This window comes from Salvia miltiorrhiza, chromosome 3 (genome assembly GCF_028751815.1).
Source record: "Salvia miltiorrhiza cultivar Shanhuang (shh) chromosome 3, IMPLAD_Smil_shh, whole genome shotgun sequence".
Classification (NCBI taxonomy): domain Eukaryota; kingdom Viridiplantae; phylum Streptophyta; class Magnoliopsida; order Lamiales; family Lamiaceae; genus Salvia; species Salvia miltiorrhiza.
In genome coordinates, this window is record NC_080389.1 from 53,019,815 (window position 1) to 53,044,199 (window position 24,385).

At 35.9% G+C, this 24,385-nt stretch overlaps 1 protein-coding gene across 1 annotated transcript; it reads left to right on the forward strand.

Annotated features, from left to right (window-relative positions):
- Positions 1 to 12,932: 12,932 nt before the first annotated feature.
- Positions 12,933 to 16,450, forward strand: LOC131014349 (protein NRT1/ PTR FAMILY 4.5-like). Its single transcript, XM_057942291.1, has 5 exons — positions 12,933 to 13,463; positions 13,544 to 13,613; positions 13,686 to 13,903; positions 14,643 to 15,199; positions 15,272 to 16,450. The coding sequence occupies exons 1-5, from the start codon at positions 13,461 to 13,463 to the stop codon at positions 16,170 to 16,172; spliced, it is 1,749 nt and encodes a 582-aa protein (XP_057798274.1). The 5' UTR covers positions 12,933 to 13,460; the 3' UTR covers positions 16,173 to 16,450.
- The last annotated feature ends 7,935 nt before the right edge of the window (positions 16,451 to 24,385 follow it).

Below are 24,385 nucleotides of genomic sequence, written 5' to 3' on the forward strand. Positions count from 1 at the left end.
AAAATATAAAAGAGTGAAAGTAAATGAGACGTGTTAATAAATTTAGATTCAATTTTATATTGGCCCCTATTTTTTTGGTGGAGCAATAATTACATATTTTCGTAATATCACACATAAATAGATATATATATATATATATATATATATATATATATATATATATATGGTGCGGTTATAGTGAGAACCACACTTATCGTGAGAACATAAGAACCATTAAAATCAATGCATCTACTATATAAATTAATGCATTCGCTATTAAATTTAATGCATCCGAAAATAAGTAAATTTTTTGCTCCCTTCAGGATTCGAACCCAGGATCTGCATTCATCCACCAAGATGATGCATCCACCGTAGATCTTGATGATCGAATGGTTTAAAATGGTTCTCTGTTCTAATTTTATTTAGTGGTTCTTATTTGAACCTCTCTCTCTCTCTCTATATATATATATATATATATAGGGGCGCGCTCCAGTGAGACCCCCTATTTTTCGTGTAACATGAGTACAATGAATAAGACATATAATACTAATGAACAAAATGTATATCTAATGAACAAGATGTATATACTGATGAAAAATAAAATTTAAAAAATTCGTAATGAATAAGACATATAAACTGATGAACATGGTCGTATATACTGATGAACAATGCAGTATATACTGATGAATAACAAAATTTAAAATATTTTGCTCCCTCCAGGATTCGAACCATGCGAAAAAAAATCACCCTCCAGATACAATATCAGTCATAGGATTGATAAAATAAACGCACCAGATCGTGCCCTAGATCTCACTAAAATTAGGGGGTCTCATTGGAGCGGCCCCCTATATATATATATATATATATATATATATATATATATATATATATATATATATATATATATATATATAGGGAGAGGTTCAAGAAAGAACCATAAATAAAAAAAGAACGGAGAACCATTTTCAGCCATTCGATCATCAAGATCTACGGTGGATGCATCATCTTGTTGGATGAATATAGAACCTGGGTTCGAATCCTGAAGGGAGCATTTTTTTAAAAAAAATTTAGTGCATTAATTTTAACAGCGAATGCATTAATTTTTACAGTGAATGCATTAGATTTGATAGTTCTCTCGTTCTTACAAATAATGTAGTTTTCTCTAGAACCACACCCTATATATATATACGGTATACACACAAATTTGAGGTAAGGCAGTTGCTCCACCTCGCAAAAACGTGGCTCCGTCACTTAGGGGGGTGTATTCGTTGTGGATTTCCACAGGCTTTAAAAAGTCCATGGAATTTAAATTCCATGGAATTCACATAGATTCCAGACGACTTTCAAGGAATTCGTGGTTGGATTTCACCCCGATTTTCACTGATTTTCGAAGACTTTAGGGGATAATTCTGGAATTGAAATCCATGAAAACCAACGCCCGGTGAGCGCTGGGAATCCAGCGAGCGCTGGGAATAAGTGCTATATAAAGGCTCAGCGGGCGCTGGTGCCCTAATTTTTACAGACTTCTCAACCTCTCCCAAACCTTGCGCCGCTCCAGAACCTCCCACCCAAAAAATCACCTTCAACTACAATTCTTCCATACCACCACCCTCTAAAATCACCTTCAACGATATAATGGTCCGAACGAAGAACGCAAACGTCTGTAGAGGCGAGGAGGGTGTGTTCTATTTGATTATAAATTTATCATGAGAAAAAGATGGATAAACAAAATCTTACTCTTTAAATTCTTCAATTTTTTCTCCTTATTTCCTACAAAATATAATTTAACCCTTACTCATTCCTCATTTTCACTATAAAGGAGGGATAATATTATCACATCAAAAATGGAGGGAGAATATTATCCCTTCTTTATAGTGGAAATGAGGGATGAGTAATGGTCAATTTCTATTTTGTAGGAAATGAGAAAAAAGAAATGAATGATTTAAAGAGTAAAATTTCATTTATCCTTTTTTTTCCATGATAAAATTACAATAAAAGAGAATGCACCCTAAATGGAACACATCTATATAAGGCCTTAACCACGAGCAAAGCCAAAGGGTGGTTCACAAGAAATGGCATATATAAGGCCAATCATGATTAAGTGCTATATCATGGCCTCAATCAATTGCATTATTGCAGTTGCAACATCAATATATGCATATTGTTGGGAGATGAATGTTAAGAGATGAATCATCAACTGTTGGGATATGAAAGATGTTTTGATTATATATATCTCAAAAAATTTGTTGGAACATTAGTAACTATCCCTAAATTCTAGCTAGTTGAGATTATGAATCGACGATCTTGTATAGATGAGTCTAGATAGTCAACTCAATTGATAGGGAACTCCTTAAACTAGATTATTCGAAAAATATTCAGTGCAATCGAACATACTAAAGAAGTAAGACTGAGAGGTTGAAGCCAACTTAGCGATAAAAAAAAAAGAAGAATATTCCATAATATTATAAAGTTAGCACAGAGATAACGTGCATTCTGGTGGTCGTCGTATTCCACCAAATAATTCCTGCAATCTTACCAAGAATTAAATTAGTATAGCAACAAGCAGGGTCGAACCACAGAGAACGGGTAATTGCAATCAAATTCCTAAAGATCTAATTTTTGGTGTAGCCACCACGCCTTAAATTTAAGAGGATGATTAATTATAACTAAGAAAATAAACAAAGCACGAAAATATTCTAGAAAACAATTAATGAAAGGTAACTCGGCTCAAATAAATCCGTATCAATTTAATACTCTGTTCATCGACGCAAAGATTAATTAATCCCTATCAACCAACCAGTTATAGGATACCGTGATACGCACTGACATACCCCAATTCCTACTTACTGTGTCGATAGACAGCTAGATACGCTAGTCTTGCCTATTTCCCTTATTAAAATATAACCTAGCTGGATACGCCAGTCTTAGATTTAATATTCTAATAGCATTAAGATGAAGGAACCCAGTTTAGACCAATTATCCTAGATACGCTAGTAATAATTAATCCACCAATTTATTCCTACTACGAACATGGTAGCTTTATCACTAATCAGCCCTATTCCAACAATTACGGATTGGAGGTGCTAATTGACTGTAATCCAATTAAACCTAAGTTGGCCAGACTTAAATAAAATCAGAACTATCTTTAAACACAAGGAATAAATCGAAATCAATAGGAAACAATTATATGAACAATTAGGTCTCACAGGTTATTAAATCAATACTTCATTATTCTCGCCGAATTAAAGATTTAGCTACTCATAATTAAAACTAGAACAATCAAATAAATAAAAGCAAACATGAAACAGAAAAATAAATTGAAATTAAATTAAATAAAAGTCACCACTTGAGAATTAAAGGAACCAAAAAAACGTCTACTGCTTCTTGTCTCCAAAACCAGCCGCTAGTTCCAAGAGAGAAATTAAATTGCCTAACTAATCTGCTAATGAAATAAAAAAATTGTAGTGCTTGTAGTTGTAGGGTTCAAATAAAGGAAACTTAATCTCCTATATATAACTAGCGGCTGACCTCTAAACAAAAGGATTTAAAATCCTTAAGTGCCGATCCCTAGCTCCAACTTTGGGCTTCGGCCCCTTAAACATAATAAGGACCAAAATTAATTAAAATTAACAAGAGTTTTGGGCTAAATTAAATCTAAAATAAATAACTTCAAGCCCAATCTCTAAATTCCTCCAAAAATCACCAATTCTTCATGCATTCTTGAAATTTCCACCATCTCTTCCATCCACGAGCCTCGACTCTCCTCCATGCAATTCCTACATCGAAAGTGCACACAACGGGTAATATCCAAGCATAAACAACGTAAAAACGACACGGCAAAAGATAACTAATTCACACACATCAAACCTCCTCACACTTGAATCATACTTGCCCTCAAGTATGAAGTGAAGAAAATCTAAAGGTGGAAATAGCAATCTCAACAACCCTCCCCTTGACTCGACACTAACGACTCAACTAAAGAAAGAAAGCTTAAAAGAAGAAAGACACGACAAACACGACACAAGAACAGCCAAGTATAACTAAATCATCTTTGCTCACAAACTTCCCTTATCAAGTAGAATCATGCCACTTCACAAAGTAATTCTCAACTGTCAATTAGCAACTAGAATCATCAAAATAGATCCTCATCATCAATTCAGTCAAAATCAAGGCAAAAATCAAATATATCTCACAGCTTTCACTCATTCACTCCCTACACTAACTCCGGACAGCCACACATAAACATGCTTCACGCAGTCGCGATATAAAGTGGTCACTCTGTAACTCAAGAGGGTCTTTTCTCATTTGGCGTAATGGGGCTAGGGACCATTATTTCATTTTGGAAGGATCTAAACAGGGTACCTAGGCTTCAAGAAAAATCAGAACGAAATATCATGCATGTTCAAAACGAATCATCATCCATAATCAATAAGCATCTGAGGAAAACCAAAACGAACCAAAGAATATCACCCATCAACTGTATACTCTCAACTCACTTAGGTGCAATCTTTTTTTTTTCTTTCTTTTCTTTTCTTTTTTTTTTTTTTTTTTTTTCTGCATCTTTTTCCTGAATTTTTGCACCAATTTTTCAGCACATATCAACGTACACATCAATTATAAATCATCAATTATAGCTTCTGCCTCTGCTTGGTCAAACAGACCGTATCTCCAACTTTTCAGAACAGAAATTCAGCACGTAGTTCCACATAAGCAGAATAAACATATGCACATATCTTCCCTTCCTCTAGAATTCAAACAGGATGAAAATTCAACTTTAAACATGCACAATAGGGCCAAAAGAAGGTCAAAACAGGCCTTGGCTAAATATTAAGTGACTTTCAAAAACAAAAATGGTCAAGGCTTCAAAATGGATCACTAGGGGTTAATGTACGGGTTAGGCAATGAAACGCAGGCCAAAATTGGTTCACCCTAGTGCCCTCTATCATTTATTACACATGACACACATGATATCGCAACCTTGTGAATAATCCTCTCAGAAAGAACAAAGTAGAGAATGCTCTACTGTTTTCAGGCTCAAATCTCATTTAGTGCGGGTTAAAATTCATTCAATTATTGCCTTATTTCGTCATCCCAAATTTTATTCAACAATTCACCAAATTTCAGATCACAAATCACCACTTGACAGTTTATTGAATCACCAAGTTAATAACAAGACACCACTAGGCAAGAAACATTCATAATCATCAACAATCTAGCAATACTTGGCTTCAACAACACATAAAACACAGCAATACCCAACACTTAAGCAAAAAAAACTGAAAAGACTCATCAACTGACACAACGACATACCCTCCTCACACTTGAGCTTTGCTTGCCCTCAAGCAAACAAAGAAAAAGCATAAAGAAGGCGACAACAGATCACAAGGAACAAGGAAACAAGAACAAGAAACAACCAACAAAACAACCAACAAAACGACGAAGGGGAAGGATGTCACCGTGTACGTTGCCGCTGCAACTCTGCCCGAATCGTGGCACTCAAATCAGCTATGTTCTGCTGGAGCGCGGCCACGTTCCTATCAATTTGAGCGAGCTGCTGCTGGGCCCTGCTCGTGTAGCAGCCGGACGGCGCGCTGCTGCCTTTCTTCGTGGGCTGGGCTGTGTTGGCGGCGCGGCGGCGGTTGGAGATGGAGCAGAAGGTGCGGTGTTGGCTGCGGCGGCTGGCGGCGGCACTGGTTCCGGTGGCAAGACCGCGGCATTGGCGAGGCGCGCTCGCCGGCGGTTGGAAGTGGTGTTTGGCGAATTTTCGCAGGTCCTCTCTTTCTTTTGGGTGCCATGCTTTGATGGTAGAGATGGTGGTGGCGAGTGGTGGTGGTGCGGTTGGGACGGAGCGGAGGTGGTGGCTGGCGGTGGTTTTGGCAGCGGAAGAGGGGAAGTCGCGGTGGGAGTGGAGGAGTCGAAGGTGGGAGGGAAAACTTGGAGTGTTGGGGAAGCTTGTTGACTAAAGTCAAAAGCTAATTTCCAGAATTTGCAAGTTGCCCCCAAGCTATTCCTCTCCTGCAAAATTGACCTCATACCATAAATTAGAAATTGCAATACAATCCCTAAGCAAAGACTTCCAACACTTAGATGTACCACCTCTCCTCAAAAATTCGAACTTCTCTCCTCAAAAATTTCTCTCTTTTTTTTTATTTTTTTTTTATTATTATTTAAAGAAAACATAAAGAATAGAAATAACTTAAAGAAAATTAAACTCTTCCTAGAACTTAAAGTATGCGAAAATTAAAAGAAAATGAAAGAAAAAACGGGAAATAAAAGGGAAAGAACGTCGGGTTGCCTCCCGAGAGCGAAAGGCGGCGGTTCTGGAGGGGGTCGCGGCAGCGGTGGTGTTTCAGGCGGAGATATGCGAGTGGAGATGGCTGGAGCGGGTTTTGGAGGAGGTGGAATTGAGAGGGAAACGATGGGGGAAATTTTGACTAGGTCAAACCCTCCATCAAAGCCCAGAATTGCAGTTGACTCCTCCACACTTAGCATAGTGTCCAATTTGACCCCAAATTCTCCAGAATCTTCAAAATCACACCCAAGTCCTACCTCTTTCAAGTCTAGCTCCGATGGCTTCACAACAGTCGGTTCTATGCTGGTAGATTTGGGCATCCTGCTCGATAGGTGCCGAATTGGAATTTCATCCATGGAGTACAGCTGCATGATAATCTCTCGAATAGCGTCATTCTCCTCTGTTTTGGCATCCTCATCATTCAGCACACTAAAAATAACTTGCTCGAGCTCCTCTTCCCTGAAATTCTCAACAAAATCATCAACCAAAGGATCAATCACACTCATAAAAATAGATTCAGGATCCTCTTCGGTTTTTGTTTCTGCCTCTGATTCAGTAGTACAGGCACTGAGATCAGCCATGAAAAACGGTTATGTCCGGGCAGCTTCCTCTCCTCTACTTCTTTCCTCAACCTGGAGTTTCTTTTTTTTTTTTTTTTTATAAACAACAAAAGAAAACAAAAAACAAGGAAAATAAATCAATAGGAAAAAGAAATTAATTAACACCGTTCCCCGGCAACGGCGCCAATTTGGTGGTCGTCGTATTCCACCAAATAATTCCTGCAATCTTACCAAGAATTAAATTAGTATAGCAACAAGCAGGGTCGAACCACAGAGAACGGGTAATTGCAATCAAATTCCTAAAGATCTAATTTTTGGTGTAGCCACCACGCCTTAAATTTAAGAGGATGATTAATTATAACTAAGAAAATAAACAAAGCACGAAAATATTCTAGAAAACAATTAATGAAAGGTAACTCGGCTCAAATAAATCCGTATCAATTTAATACTCTGTTCATCGACGCAAAGATTAATTAATCCCTATCAACCAACCAGTTATAGGATACCGTGATACGCACTGACATACCCCAATTCCTACTTACTGTGTCGATAGACAGCTAGATACGCTAGTCTTGCCTATTTCCCTTATTAAAATATAACCTAGCTGGATACGCCAGTCTTAGATTTAATATTCTAATAGCATTAAGATGAAGGAACCCAGTTTAGACCAATTATCCTAGATACGCTAGTAATAATTAATCCACCAATTTATTCCTACTACGAACATGGTAGCTTTATCACTAATCAGCCCTATTCCAACAATTACGGATTGGAGGTGCTAATTGACTGTAATCCAATTAAACCTAAGTTGGCCAGACTTAAATAAAATCAGAACTATCTTTAAACACAAGGAATAAATCGAAATCAATAGGAAACAATTATATGAACAATTAGGTCTCACAGGTTATTAAATCAATACTTCATTATTCTCGCCGAATTAAAGATTTAGCTACTCATAATTAAAACTAGAACAATCAAATAAATAAAAGCAAACATGAAACAGAAAAATAAATTGAAATTAAATTAAATAAAAGTCACCACTTGAGAATTAAAGGAACCAAAAAAACGTCTACTGCTTCTTGTCTCCAAAACCAGCCGCTAGTTCCAAGAGAGAAATTAAATTGCCTAACTAATCTGCTAATGAAATAAAAAAATTGTAGTGCTTGTAGTTGTAGGGTTCAAATAAAGGAAACTTAATCTCCTATATATAACTAGCGGCTGACCTCTAAACAAAAGGATTTAAAATCCTTAAGTGCCGATCCCTAGCTCCAACTTTGGGCTTCGGCCCCTTAAACATAATAAGGACCAAAATTAATTAAAATTAACAAGAGTTTTGGGCTAAATTAAATCTAAAATAAATAACTTCAAGCCCAATCTCTAAATTCCTCCAAAAATCACCAATTCTTCATGCATTCTTGAAATTTCCACCATCTCTTCCATCCACGAGCCTCGACTCTCCTCCATGCAATTCCTACATCGAAAGTGCACACAACGGGTAATATCCAAGCATAAACAACGTAAAAACGACACGGCAAAAGATAACTAATTCACACACATCACATTCACATTCACATGTAAAAATAAATTATTTTTATAATAGCACTTTTTATGAGTGTATACATAAATTTAATAAGCCGGTATAATTAAATTACATAATTAATCTTAAATTAAATATATGAAGAATATAATAGAAAATTCAAATTTTGTAAAACAAGGTTATTTTATAATAGATATAAATATAGTATAAAATTTTGAGCTTTTATCGACATAATTTTAGTTTATATCCATATTGTATGTGCTTTTTTGTCTCTCGTTGCATTCAAAACACATTCATCTAATCTGTTGCACAAGATAACTAATTATTGTAGTCACAAAACTCAATCACTATCATCAATGAAAAGCTCATACTTTCATAACTTCCATAATCAACAAACAATTATTGATACAATAATAGTACTTATTGAGTACCAATCAACCTTAAGTATGAAAGAAACACAAATTCTAACAACACAATTTAACTATTCCCTCATTTATTAGTATGTGTCCTACTTAGATATTTTCCCCTAATAATTTTCACATTTTAAAATTTGAGAGTATAATTATACTATTTTTCCCCCTCATTTTAGCCTTATTCAATATTTTTCAGAATATGGTAATTAATTGTGTATAAGTATTTATCATAATAATTAATAAGATTAAATGTAAATTTCTTTATTTATATAATATAATGGAGTATATATAATTGAAAAAATTTAGCGCCCCAAATTACCTAAAATAAAACTATGTAATTCGTAAAAGTAATGTTAGCAGGAATGTTGGTAACAGAATGTTGATAACATTCAAGCTAACATGCAGCGGAAATTAAAGAACACACATGAATACTTTTTCACGGATTATATAATGCCTTAAGGCAAAAGTAACTATGATCATCAATTATACAAAGTACAGATTCAGATCTCTCTGGTAATTTATCTTTACAAATTGACTGCCTAAGATAAATCTACACACTAAAGTGTTGAATCAACACAGAAAAATAAAACAGCCGAATAACAAAAGTTACTCGGACAAAGAACAACCTGCTACGCTCCAATATCCTAGTACTTCAATTCTTGCCATTGACCCCCCCTCCCCCCCGTCAATACAAAGTGAGACTTTACAGATTAGCTGCTTAATCCCCCTTCGTCAAAGCAATCCTTGAAGAACCGGTGTCACGTTTGCCGTAAGAAAATGACGACTTGATTGTGAGTGAATGTTAGGTAGCTGAAATTGCACTTCCAAAACGTAAGAATGAGAGAGCTATCTTGTAGCTTTTATAGGCTACCATGTCGTGGTCAGTTAGCACCACTTCCCACTTCCAGAAACTTCTTATAACCGTTGTCGACCAGCCGAGAATGTTGGTTGAAAAGATTATGGATCATGAAAAATAGGAACAAACTGCTCACTACTTTGGACCATGATTAACCACCAATTCACTTATTAAAAACGTGGTCAACTACCACAAAACCTTTATTCCACAACCAAATAATAATAAAAACGTAAAAGGAAGATAAAGATTAAATATTTACAATTATCAAATAGAGAGTCAAAGTTCAACTTCAAGGCAGACTCCAGAATGTTGGCGAATTTCAAAAAATGTTGACAACAGAATGTTATCAATATTCAACCCAATATTGTCGGAGTCAACATTGACTCTAATAATAATTAACAACTGAGGACACTTAATACAAACAAAATAAATATGTTTTTTTAGACCAAACGAAATAAATATGTTATTAAGTGTTATGATAGACCGTTCTAAATAATTTTATGTTAACAATTTTTGTTTCAACAATCACGACTATATGAAATATGATTATTGAGAAAAGATGTGTGAACAGAATGAGACATACAAATTAAAAGGTAACAGATTAAACTAAGTGCCAATTTGATTAATCTTATAAGTTTAGATAGTTAAATAATTTTGGATTATTTATGTATTTGATACTAGGGTTGTGGCATCGGTTCAGAATCGAACCAAACTGACCCAATCCTCCTAAATCGAAACCAAATCGATAGTTTAAATTTACGAATTGATCGATGAAAAATATAAAATCGACCAAAATCGAACCGACAAAAATTGATAGATTTCGATTTGTCACCGAACCAAACTGCCCCTATTTTCTAAACCCACCAATCTTTCAAGAAACAGTAACAACAATGCATCACATAACCTTTCAAAATATCAATCTTTCAAAGTATCATTCATTTAAGAAACGAAGAACAAAAATAGTGTGCGTGCGTGTTGGCCTAGTGGTAGGAGGTTAATGCTCAAGACCTTGAGCTTATGGGTTCAAGTCCTCCGTCGCACGGTCTTTAAAATTTCTTTATTTAATTATGTAATTTATCGGAAAAAAATAACAGCACATAACCTTAATTGGGATTACTAATTTATGTAATTCATCTACAATAGTCAACAAATAACAATATAACTAGAGATGTCAATTCAGCCCGAAACTCGTGGGTTGACCCCGATTAACCCGCCAATCCGAAAGGGTTAGGGCTGAAAATTTTTAACCCAATAAAAATTACAATCCGAATAGCCCCGACACCCGATAGGGTTGGCCCTAAAACCCTACAGGGCTAACTCGAAAATAATTTGTTCGTTTAATTATACGAAAATTTTCTTGTCAATTAATTTTCAATTTCATGACTTTGTTTATGAAAATTAGGATAATAAGATATTTTTTTTTCAAAAGTTTGTTTTGAGGGACGAATGGAGTATAATATATTATATATAACATATTTACATAATATATATATATATATATATATATATATATATATATAGGGGAGGGCTACAGTGAAAACACTTCTTAAAATATAAATATAAATATTTTTTAATGTACGAATTTTATCCAACATGGTTACGAATTCATCCAACATGATTACGAATTGTGAAAAATAAATTTTTGCTACATTTGGGATTCGAACCCAGGATCACGAATTCATCCAACAAGGCTACGAATCAACCGTAGATCTTGATGATCTAAGGGCTGAAAATTGTTTATATTTTATATTTTAAGAAGTGTTTTTATTTTAACCCTCCCCTATATATATAGGGGGCGCTCCAATGAGACCCCCTAATTTTAGTGAGATTTAGGGCACGATCTGGTGCGTTTATTTTATCAATCCTATGGCTGATATTGTATCTGGAGGGTGATTTTTTTTTTCGCAGGGTTCGAATCCTGGAGGGAGCATAATATTTTAAATTTTGTTATTCATCAGTATATATGGTCCTGTTCATCAGTATATATGTCTTATTCATTACGAATTTTTTAAATTTTATTTTTCATCAGTATATACATCTTGTTCATTAGATATGTGTTTTGTTCATTAGTATTATATGTCTTATTCATTGTACTCGTGTTACACGAAAAATAGAGGGTCTCACTGGAACGCGCCCCTATATATATATATACTATGGATCGTTTCGATATGGATCGTTTCGATTCGGTTCCAGACTGACCTATGGTAGGAAAACTGAACCAAAAATCGTTCTCTGTTTTTCTGAACAAAAAATGATGGGTTCGATCATTTTTTTCCGATCTGGTTCAGTTTTTGCACACCCCTATTTCGCACCCTAAAATATTAATCAAGAGGGCCCGAGATTAAATCAAGATTCTCACTTATTTCACTATTTCTGTTTAAAAATAAACTTCACCTCACCATGAGATAATTAATCTTAACGATATAATAACTATTTACTACTACTATTCATTGTATTACTTATCTTACTTTTATTGATCAGCCCATTTCCTAACATGAATATCAAACAAGTGCTAATTAGATTCCTAACACTTACTATATTTAATTAATAAAGTGAAAATCTAGACGGCCTACTAATTTTTTAACTTTACACAACACTGCTTAATAATCTAATTTAACTAGTCACGAGACACTTAAAATGTAAGCTGATCGAGTATAAATTTGTAATTACCTTTTATTTTCTATTACCTTTGTCCACAATATTATTGTTACTTTAGCTATTTTGATCCGTCTATAATATTTTTGTCACTTTCATTTATAGCAGTAGGGTTCACATACTCCATTCACTATAATAGTGAAATTCAAACTTCACTGACAACAACAGCACCCACTATTTTTTATTCCCTCTATTCACAAAAAAATAGTTCTAGAAAGAGACGACTCACGTTTTAATAAAAATGAATATTAGTTATTGTGAGATGAGAAATGGTACCACTTGAAAAGTAGAGTAAATAATGATAATTAAGTATATTGTGAGTAAAGAAAAAATCACTATGTGATGCGAAGTTTCAAAAAATAAAATTAAACTAATTTTTATGAATATTTTGATAGTAATTAAAAAAATATTTTTTATGAACGAACGTAATAATTTTTTTTTTTTTTTTTTAAATTGAAGTCGTCGAGAGTATGGCAATGTTAGTGTGGATGTAGGAGTAGTATATTTATTGATCATAAAAAGTGAAAAAAGCTGAAATAATTACCAATTTCACCTTTACAGTGTCTGTTTGATGTGATTTGATGTTATAGTATGCACGTATGCAGCTAATTAGTCTAATAAGGTTAAGAAGATAGATGACAGGCCCAAAATTTTGAGTTGGCAAAACTCATCTTTCTACCCAATATTTTCCCCATGTTACCATATGAATGGATTTGTATGGTGATTAGTGACCTGTCTTAAGAGGATCTACAAATTTCAAATCTAGGATCCAAAGGCATTTTCTAAAATAATTTAGCCCTAGCTTTGTGAAGTGTGCCCATACCCCTACCCCCTACCCCACCCCCACCCACCCCCCACATTCCACTAATTCCTTTGTGAAAGTGAAGCAAGAGAAGAAACTTAGCTGCCATCCCAATGTGTCCTAATCATGAATTCTTGAGAGAGAAAGAGGAAGAGAGAGAGACACCAAAGAAGGCGATCAATCAGATGTCACTGGACGTTTATATACAACTTTCCTTATTGCCTATATCTATGGTTTTAAGTAATCCCTCCTTTCTCACACTCAGCAATTCGCACTTCTCCCCCAACTACTAAAACAAGAAATCACACTAAACTTGTTTCTTTCCCCAACTCGCCCAATTTCTTCGTCTCAAACAAACTCCCACCCATGGTACTCAGCTATCTGCATTTTATTTAATTTGTTTCACACTCTCACTCTCACTCTCTCCTATTTTTTGTTGATCGAAACAGGGGGATGACGCGGAGGCCGGCCGGAGCGCCCAAGGCAAAGGTGGATTCAAAGCCACCTCTTTCATATATGGTAATTCAAATTCTCTCTCCTCTCTATCTCTCTCTCTCAATGTCGTTTAATTAATGGGTGTTTGGTTGGTAGCTCTGGCGGCATTGGAGAATATGGGAGTGGTGGCGAACATGGTGAGCTTGGTGCTCTACTTCTCTTACAAGATGTATTTCGATCTGTCCACGTCAGCAAACACTCTGACAAACCTCATGGGATCGACTTACCTGCTCTCCATCGTCGGCGGCTTCATCTCCGACACTTACCTCAACAGGTTCCTCACCTGCGTCATTTTCGGCACGCTTGAAGTCCTCGTATGTTCCTCCACCCAATATAAAATCTTATCTCTTTCTTTCTATCACTCAACTAAAACATGTTATGTTAGGACAACATTATTACTTTCACAAACTATACATGTTACCCAATCACAACAAGGGGACTAACATTTAGATTTTCCTTTTAATAACATTTTATCTCGCCTCGGGCAGGGGAGCGACGTACACCCCTTTTTTCTATTAATATTATTTTATAATCATGTCTGGTTTCATATTCACAAAGTATGTAGTAGTGTGTGCTGGCGGTGATTGAATATAAAAATAACTAGTATAATTGAGGATTTCGTGTGCCTCTATCTACGCTCTTTTTCTAGTCTAGTGGGTAGCATGTGCATGTGGGTGGAAAAGCAGAGGGGAAAAAGGAACATTATTGCATTCTACCCTCCTTCCCTTTTCCCTATGAACATCAACACATCCGTACGCAAACTCCCATATTAATTATCACATCATTCACAGATCAAACATAAAATTTGGCTATGCAACTTTGAATTTTTTTATTTTTTTTTTGGGGGGGAGGGAGGATGCAGAGAGTGAAATTAAAACTAGACATGAAATGAGATTTTGAAAACTTAGGCAAGGACATAATATTATATGTGAGCTAGCTATCACGTAATAAATCGAGTCGTGGAATGTTTTTTTCCTTTGACATGACGCGACAACTACTACATGGCTTAGCTTTGATAATTAAAGGTGCATGCAATAATTGTTCCGTGTTTAGGCTCTATCGATGATGACAATTCAAGCCCACAGTGACAGTTTGCTGCCCAAGCCTTGTGGCAAGTCGAGCTGCGTCCAAGGTGGCGTCGCCGTCTATTTCTACGCGACCTTGTGCTTGCTCGCGCTGGGCGTCGGCGGGGTCAAAGGCGCCCTTCCCGCCCTCGGCGCCGACCAATTTGACTCCAAGAATCCCAAGGAAGCCAAGTCACTCGCCAGCTACTTCAACTGGCTCTTGCTCAGCTCCGTCGCCGGCTCCTCTGTTGGCGTTACTTTCGTCGTCTATGTCTCCACCAATAAGAACAACCAAAACTGGTGGAAGGGTTTCCTCATCACCGCCGTCGCTGCATTCCTCGGCTACGTCTTTCTTCTCATCGGGAAACCTTTTTACCGCCTTCACCTCCCCAGGGATAGCCCTCTTACCAGACTCACACAGGTTGTAGTTGTCGCCGTCAAAAATAGCCGATTATCTCTTCCCGATAGTCCTAACGAGTTATACGAAATCAACGAAAAGGATTCTGAAACAAGTGCACCCAAAATTGCACATACCCAAGAATTCAGGTAACATTTGCAAATGAAATTTGTATATATGCATATGTATGGTAAATAAAAAGGTGGATGATGCATGCGCAGGTGGTTAGACAAAGCAGCAATCGTGGGCGCAAACACAGAGCCGTCAGCGTGGAAAGTGTGCACGGTGACGCAAGTGGAGGAAGTGAAAATCATAGCAAGAATGGTGCCAATCATAGGCAGCACCATAATCTTGAACACATGCATGGCGCAGCTGCAAACCTTCTCGGTGCAGCAAGGATACCGCATGGATGCGCATCTGGGTTCGTTCCAAGTCCCCGCGGCGTCCATCCCGGTCATCCCGCTCCTCTTCATGATCATCCTCATCCCCGTCTACGACCGCCTCTTCGTCCCCTTCGCCCGCGGCCTCACCAACCACCCCTCCGGCATCACGCAGCTGCAGCGGGTCGGCGTGGGCCTCGTGCTCTCCGCCGTCTCCATGGGCGTGGCGGCGCTCGTGGAGGTCAAGCGGAAGAATCAGTCCCTCAAGAATCCGATGCAGCCCATCAGCCTCTTCTGGCTGGCCTTCCAGTACGGCATCTTCGGCATCGCCGACATGTTCACGCTGGTCGGCTCGCTGGAGTTCTTCTACAAGGAGGCGCCCGCCGGGATGAGGTCGCTCTCCACCTCCTTCACATGGATCTCGCAGTCGTTTGGGTATTTCTTGAGCAGCGTGTTCGTGGACACCATCAACTCGGTCACACGCCGCGTCGCGCCCAGCCGCCAGGGATGGTTGCAAGGCCAGGACTTGGACAGGAACAATTTGAATCTCTTCTACTGGTTTCTGGCGATCTTGAGCGCCCTCAACTTCTTCAACTACCTGTTTTGGGCGACGCGCTACACATACAAAAGCGATGATCAAGAGAATTCGGATAGCTCAGAGGAGCACCGCTCCGAGGTGCCGTTCCTCAAAGAGGAGGAGCAAGCGTCCAAGGCGCTGGAGGAACGAAACGGGAAATGGTGATGGAGATTGCATGATTTCATGGCATGGAACTTAATGGCATATATGGTTTGAAGATTTATATATATGTATACTTCTTGTTCTATTTTCTTTATATTTTTGTCAATCAGGTTTAATGTGTGTGGTTTTTGATCGTTTTCAGTGATGATTCTTGAGTATATATTGATGGGTTTCATGCATAGGTTTGCCCACGATACATACTGTAAAAAGGCTTTCAAGGGTATGAAGATAACTTGTTATTTTCAAGATTAATGTAAATGAAATGGATTTTGTGTTTTCAATTAATGTATAATTTAACGTTGTAAAGGAGAATATTAATGTCAATTTTGTTAAGAGATGTAGGAGTTGAATTGCACATGTAAATTATGATCCTTTATCAATGTGTTAATGGTAGGTTTTACATATTCTCAACAATAAAAAATAAAAAAATATTCACACAAATTAAAATATATAAATAATACTCATTTGTTGAAAAACTAAATATTTATACCCCTAATGAAATCATAATTGGTGGCAACAGTGGTGGTGGATTCGTAGAATATTGGTGGCGGTGGTGGTGGATCGGATTGTGAATTGTGGCAGTCGGTGGTGGTGGTGGATGATTTGAGAAACGTGGTGGTGGTAGAAACGTGGCTGTGGTTGTCGGCCGACAGTGGCACAATGGATGGGGAGACCTTTTCTTTTAATTAATTATTCCCTCCGTCTCAATATTAATAGCTTGTTTCTTTTGGGCATGGATCTTTAAGAAAGTTAAATTATTGAGTAAAAGAAACCTCCCCAATCTGCAACCTCAACCACATCAACAAACTCAAACGAAAATTCATCCGTAAATTGTTGAAAATAAATGCAGAGACAAGATCAAATCAAATCTAAACTTTAAACTCTAATGAAAATCAAATCTTCTGAATTTCGAATGAAAATTTATCATAAAGCTTCATCACAAAGCTTCACTCCAAATCAAATTCTCGATGAAGTTGTCGCTGCTACGACTATACAAGTCCGGTGTAGTGGCCGTCGCCGCACTTTCGCTTCACCTCTCAGCGCGGAGTAAAAGAGTAGAGACAGAGAGTTTCACTCAGAGGGCCGGCGCATGGTTGAGGGCGGATGCGTGGTGGAGATGGTGCGGGGTTGAGGGTGATGCGGTGGAGGCGCGATGGTGGTGGAGGCCTACGGGGTGGAGGCGGTGAAGGAATGAGAGGTGAAGGAGTAGAGAGAGAAATGAGACGGTCCGAAAGAGAGAAGCGACAAAAAAATTAAGGGAGGAAAAAAGAATTAAAGTTTGTTGAGTTAATTAAATGTTAATTATAGTACAAAAGGGAAACATGTCATTGTATATGTGACAGATCAAAAAGGAATACATACTATTGATATTGGTACGGAGCGTGTATAGTTAAATTTAATGTTTAAGCAATATAAAGGTAAAAATGTCATAATGAATAGGATTTATATATTTAAAAAATATGAATATATTTTATGTTTTATCTTTTAAAAATAAGTATAGATCATTTTGCCCCTTTATCAATTACCATGCATGTTTTGGTACTGCTAGTTTAAAGAAAACTTTAATGTAATTGACGGAGTTGGTTTACTCCAGGTCTCATCCGGCCCCTACTCTCTTAGTTTTGATTGGCAATTGTTGTTCAAATTCTAAGGAATATTTTATTTCATTCAAATATCAATGTATTGTTTATCTTTTTTTTTGGAAGGATGTATTGTTTATCTTGAGCGTGAGACTTTTTTCAGATAGGAGACTTCGATTCATTCTCTAGTCACTCACCCTACGATTTACAAATATGATTTTTTTTTTTCTTACATTAGTTTTATGGTTATATTTTACTCCCTCCGTCCCACTCCAAATGTTTCATTTCCTTTTTTGGCAATACTCTCTCTCTATACTTAATATTTAAACAATTTTCACCAACCCACTTTATCTACTTTATACCCACTTTATCTACTTTATACATATTTTTTAATCACTGTGCCCAAAAGAAATGAGACATTTGAAACGAGACGGAGGGAGTATTATTTATGCATACTAAAAATGTAACACCACTGGTATTTCATGTTGGACTTAGAGGGTATTTCGCTGAATTTATAAGTTTTTCAAAAAAACTTATAAACTGTTTAGGAGCATATAATCTTCTTCACAAAATAAATTTCGAAAAAGTTTACATACATTAAAAATAAGCTTTTTTTAAGAGAATTAAAAATAAGCTTTAAGAGCTTATAAACTCCCCAAAAATGAGTTCTTGGACCCCAACTTATTTTTTCATAATTTTATATGCAGCAATCATTTTATAAATATTATTCATTTAGCAGCTGGAGTCGGGGAGGTTTGCCTCTGTCGGTGGAGTCGCGCCTGGTTTTCTCTCAACAGGTGGGCGACGGGTCTTGTTTCCGCGGAGAGTTGGATTGGTCGTCGACGAGCTCTCTTGCTAGGTTTTAACCTTTGGAAACAAGTTGTTCTTATGCTGCGTTTTGTTTGTTTTTTTGTGGCTTGAATTGTTGTTGCGAGTTGGGATTCTGGAGATTCTTGAGGGCGATGGTTAGGCCGGAGCTCCCGAAGTTTTTCCTCTCCTTTTTGGCTTTGTGTTTTTGGTTTGTTTTTTCGCGTTGGTGATTTCCTTTTAGACGAGTACTCTTTTTCCCCTTTAAAGTTTTTCCCACTGAATTTTTCTTTAAAGGGGTTTAAATGAGGCTCGCCCCTTAGTCTGCGTCTTTGTGCTTTCAAGGGTGCTTCTAGGCTTTTTTCCTTTTTTCTTTTTAATATAATCTCATTTTAATAATTTTTTGTTTTCATCATATGTCATTTCAAGTTCATTTCTCTTCGATTTTGTCTATCTAACAAATATCTTCTCTTTATAGCAAAAAATTTCTCTCTAGTTTATAAACTCAATTATCTAAATACTTTAACAATTTATAAACTCTTAAAAAATAACATCTTATAAGTTCTTGAAACATCTTATAAGCTATTGAAGCTTATAAAGTTTTTAAAATAAGCTTAGCTAAACCCCCTCTTAAAATTTTAGTTGGGGGATTTTCAAGTGGATGTAGGTTCTTAATGGGCCAGTCGTAGAGGTTAAGCAAAGCCCAAGACGAATTAACTTCACTGATTTTATTTGTTCATTTAGCTTTTACCATGAGTTAAGCTTCGGTGTTAAATACATAGTTACGGCCAAACCGCTTAACTCTTAAGCATTAGCCTTGGGCGATTTAAATTAGAAGAGACCTTCTTTTTAAGGGCTCCAAAATAACGGCCTTGTCGCCCCAATAAGGATATTCCTGTGGTTTTAAATGTCCCAATCAAGAAAATGTGATTTTTCTTTTAATTTTTGCAATTGAGAACATTCCAATTTATTCAAGCAACGTCAACTTAACATCAACACGAAGCCAAGTCTGGTCTAAATGATGTAAAAGCTAACATTCATGTCATGTTTACGATCGATTTTAGTCAATATTGGCATTCATATAATTTCTTCTATTGTAATAAAATAAATTGAGAAAGTCTGAATTACAAGAGGTAAAGGAAAAATCATACTTTCTCAAATATTTAAAAATAAATATAAATTTGTGTAGTAAGTTATTACGCAATTACTTCCGAAAACAATGCAACTCTTTTGTCCAGAAAGTGGGAGAAGTTTTAAATAGGGAAATATGAAGATGAGGTAAATGCAACTCAAACAATGAATAGGCGCCGAAAAATAGAAGGGCGGTTGGGTGAAATGAAAAAATTAGTTGTGGGTGAAATTAATTGGCGCCAACTCAAAATTAAAAGAGTCGGCAGCGTGCACGCAAGCACTGAGGGGCCCGGCCCGCCGAGCTCAATGTCACGTGACACCGCCTCTGTAGGCTGTAGCCACTACCCATCAATATGATTGTCACTATTCATCACCCCCACCCACCCCACTCCCACACCACCTCAACTTGCTCTCAATATCTTTTAGGAACACCTGTTTTTCACTCACAACTGCTGATTATATATTCCCTAATTTAACGAAAATAAGTCAATACTCTCCGTTCACAACTAACACTAATTTTAATTGTGAATCAAAATTTTAAAACTCAAATTCACAATTGAATAGCTAGTGTTGATTGTGAATTCAATCTTTAAAATTCGAATTCACGACTAATATTTTTTCTACTTGTGAATTCAAACTATGAAATTTGAATTCACAACTAGTCATAGTGTTTATTGTGAATTCAAATTTTATTGATTGTGAATTCGAATTTTAAAATTCAATTTCACGACCAACACTGGCAATTCAGTTATGAATTGTGAATTCAATAACACTAACCAGACAAATTACTCCAATTTTCACATTACTAGCATTTGCATCCTGTGCAATGCACGGGAAAATATTTTTAATTTTTATATTTATATAAAATTAATACTAATTCAATTATTATACTTTAAATATAATAAAAAATTAATTTTAATTGAATATATTTGAATTGAATATTGAAAAAATAAAAAATAATTCACAATTATACAATTTGATATTATGAAAAATAAAATAAAAAATAAGTTAAAAAAACTAAAAATAAAATACTAATTAAAAAGAATTAAAACTATATTTATTCAAAAAAGATGAGAGAGGATAGAGAAATTTATAAAACTTTAATATTTAAACAAATTTAATTTTTACATTTTAAATCAAATATTTTAATAAAATATATCATATTAAAGCTATTATCGTGATCTTTAATTTGATATGCATATTAAATATTTTATAATTAATCGAATTTCACAATTTTAGAAAGAAATGTAACAACAAATAAGAAGTTAAAGAAAATGAATAAACGAAAAAGTATATAGTTTAAACATAAACCTTAATTTGAAATTGATTTCAAATTAGAAACTCTCTTTTTAATATGGTATAGATTGCCGATTTTCGTATATAATTCACACAAAATTTTATCCTTAGGGGCATCTATGAGTCAATTCTCTCCAATTGAGCCAAGCTTGCTAACTTAGTTCTTTTCATATCTATGATATCATTTGTATCCAAATTAGCTCTTTTTTTTTTTTTTTTTTAAGAAGCTTTTAGTGGGGATGATGAAATTTTGATTCGTATATAAATCTCACATTTTTAAAAGGAGAGAATACCATTAAATTATAAAGTTTTTGAATAATAAATAAAAAAAAAACAATAAAGCTTATGGTTTGTGTCTTTTCTTATACCATAGTTTGGCATGCTATTAATTTAGTTTATAGCTATTGTTAAAAATTTTCATTTAGTGAAAATTAAGAAGAATAGTTTTTAAGGGAAGAAATGAGATAATGATAAAAAAAGAAAAGAAAAAGTTAGAAAAAAGACAAAAACTATAAATTTGGATCAGTATCTTTCAACAACAATTGACAAATGTTGCTGCAATGCAAGCTATCAATTTCAACGCTTAAACGAATGTAAAACGACAAAGAATGAAATTAAAGGTGGCCACAATTTTGCGTGTGTGTTGGCGCGCTTAATGATAATTGCGTAATGCTGAAACCTGATCAGATCTTGAATTCGAATTCTGTGCGATTTTAAAATTTATTTATATAATTTATCAAAAAAAAATAGTCACATAATTTAAAATATATAAATTATAGGGTTAATAGCCGGAAAATACACGAACTATCACGAAATTTGCATATTGCACATCACCTTTAAAATTAGCTTCAGAATACATCACTTTTTAATTTAATTGTAAATTGCACACGCGTTGACCACCACCTTGATCGATGTTGACGTGGCTCCCGGAATTTTCAGATGTGGACTCACCGGCATTCAAGACGACGTCGTTTTGAATGAATATAAATTAAAAAAAAAAATCCCCAAATCTCGTATGCACCTTCTTCCCCAAATCTTGTCTGCACCTTCTTCCAGTCTGCACCTTCATCCCCAAATCTCGTCTGCACCTTCTTCTCGTTTGCACCTTCATCCCCAAATCTCCTAGGTCTTCAAGTAGGCGTATTTGAGGTCGGAGAGGGCGGCCTTGGCGGTCGGCGTTGTAGGGGAACTGGGCCATTTGGCGCTCGGCGTAGGCGGCCTTGGCGTTCGAGATGGTGGCGAAGAGCTTGGCGACGAAGGCTTCCATGGCGGAGCGGTTCCTGCAGTCCTCATTTGCTGCGAAAACCCTAGATCCGAAGTAGGTTGTTCTCGCTGGTTCTTCAGGGGCGGCGGCGAGCCACCGTGGCTATTGCCATGAATTGAGGACGGAGCCGTCCTAGGAAGTGCACTGGAGAACTTTTGAATCGGAAGGGGAGACTGTCGTTTTGAATCGAAAGGGGAAGGAGAAGCTTTGAATCGGAAGGGAAAGCCGCCCTTGGAAGTGCACTGGAAAACCTTTGAATCGAAAGTGCACTGGTTCAGCCTTTGAATCGGAAGGGTAGGCCGGTGATGGCTCGCCGGATTCTGGAAATGGTGACGCCGGAAATAGAGATGTCAAAATCAATCCGGCCCGATGGGCCGGCCCGGTTCGCCCGGGTTAGGAGGCGGGCTGGGCTTGAAAAAATAAAGCCCAAAAAAAATCGGGCCTAAAAGCCCGGGGTTTTTGGCCCGTCGGGCTTATCGAGTTTCGGGCTTTTAAGCCCGGGGTTTTCGGGCTTTTTTGGCCCGCCTATTTATTATATATATATATATATATGTATATTATATTTATATACATTAAGGAAACTTTAAAAGACTAAATTATCTCAAGCTGGATTACAAAAACAAAATTTAATTCATGTTTATTTATATTTAACAATGATATGATTTATGATTTTTATTTTTTATGAGAACTATCTTGTCGATTAATAATGCACTAATTAAATACATCATTTGTTATGAATTTTTAATTGCTCAATTTGTGTAGATCAGCAATGCAGCATATGGTGTATTCTAGCTCAAATTTGAGATGTTTGTGCCGAAATTAAGATATAAGAGCCCAAGTTTATTAATTTAAATTTGAGTTAATTTTTTCAATTTAAATTATTTTTTATTATTTTTGTAAAAAAATAATATTAAAAAAATTATGGGCCGGTTTAGCCCGACCGCCCGATGGCCTGAGAGGGGCTGGGCTGGGCCTAGAATTTTGTAGCCCGATCTAATTTTGGGTCGGCCCGACCCGGCCCAAAAAATCGAAAGCCCAGTGGGTTCGGGCCGGGCTGGCCCGACTCGTACCATTTGACATCTCTAGCCGGAAAACCTTTTAGGATTTTATTTTATTTTTTATTTTATTTTGTTTATAGAAATTCTTCAAAATATTAAAACGACGTCGTTTTGCACACGTGGTTGTCCATGTCATCGCCGGTCAAACTTAATAGTTGCCGGAATCTTCGCCGTGTGCAATTTGCAACAAAATTAAAAGGTGATGTATTCTGAGGCTATTTTTGAAGATCATGTGCAATTTGCAAATTTCGTGAAAGTTCGTGTATTTTTCGGCTATTAACCCTAAATTATATTCGTTTTTATAGTGAAGAAACGAAGATATCGTTTTAGTTATACTTTTAAGATTTAATAAATTTTATATCGCAAAATTTGTAGGTTCGTGCAATTACATAAATGGAATAAATTCACATAATATTGCTAATTTATTTAAACGATCGTGCAACCATTTTTCAATAATCGATCACATGCAACAAAACCCAGCAACTTGTATACTAATTCTTTACAAATTCAAAGTCTATTTGACGTTAAAATAAAATATATTTTTCTATATTGCTATCTAAATTGTCAAAATTTTCGTCAGTATTATCGTCCTTTATGCTCGATGGGACGGTGCCATAGTGGTTTATCGGCGACGAATGTGCGGTGCTGCAAATGGAGCGTGAAAAAAACGATTAAGATGCGACAAAGAGACGATCTTCAATGATATAGCGACGACGATGTCGTGTAAGACACAGATAAAATTTGGGAAGAGATGAATTTTCATTTTTATTACTAGTATTTTTTAGGTTAATTATAATCTATTATTTATTTTCATTTTTATTAATATTGTAATATTTTTTTATTTTTAGTAAGAAAGGCTGAAATTTACATATTTTTAAATTTACTGTATTTATATTTTGCTAAGTAAATTAGCTTTTATGTTCTCGTATATTTTGTGTTGACAAGAAACAATAAATATTAAATCCATGACAATATTCATTAAAATAAATATTATATTTTGTGCACGACATTTTATGCAACACGAATATTTAACAATAAAATTATGTATAATATATTCCTCAAAAATACAAACATGAAAAA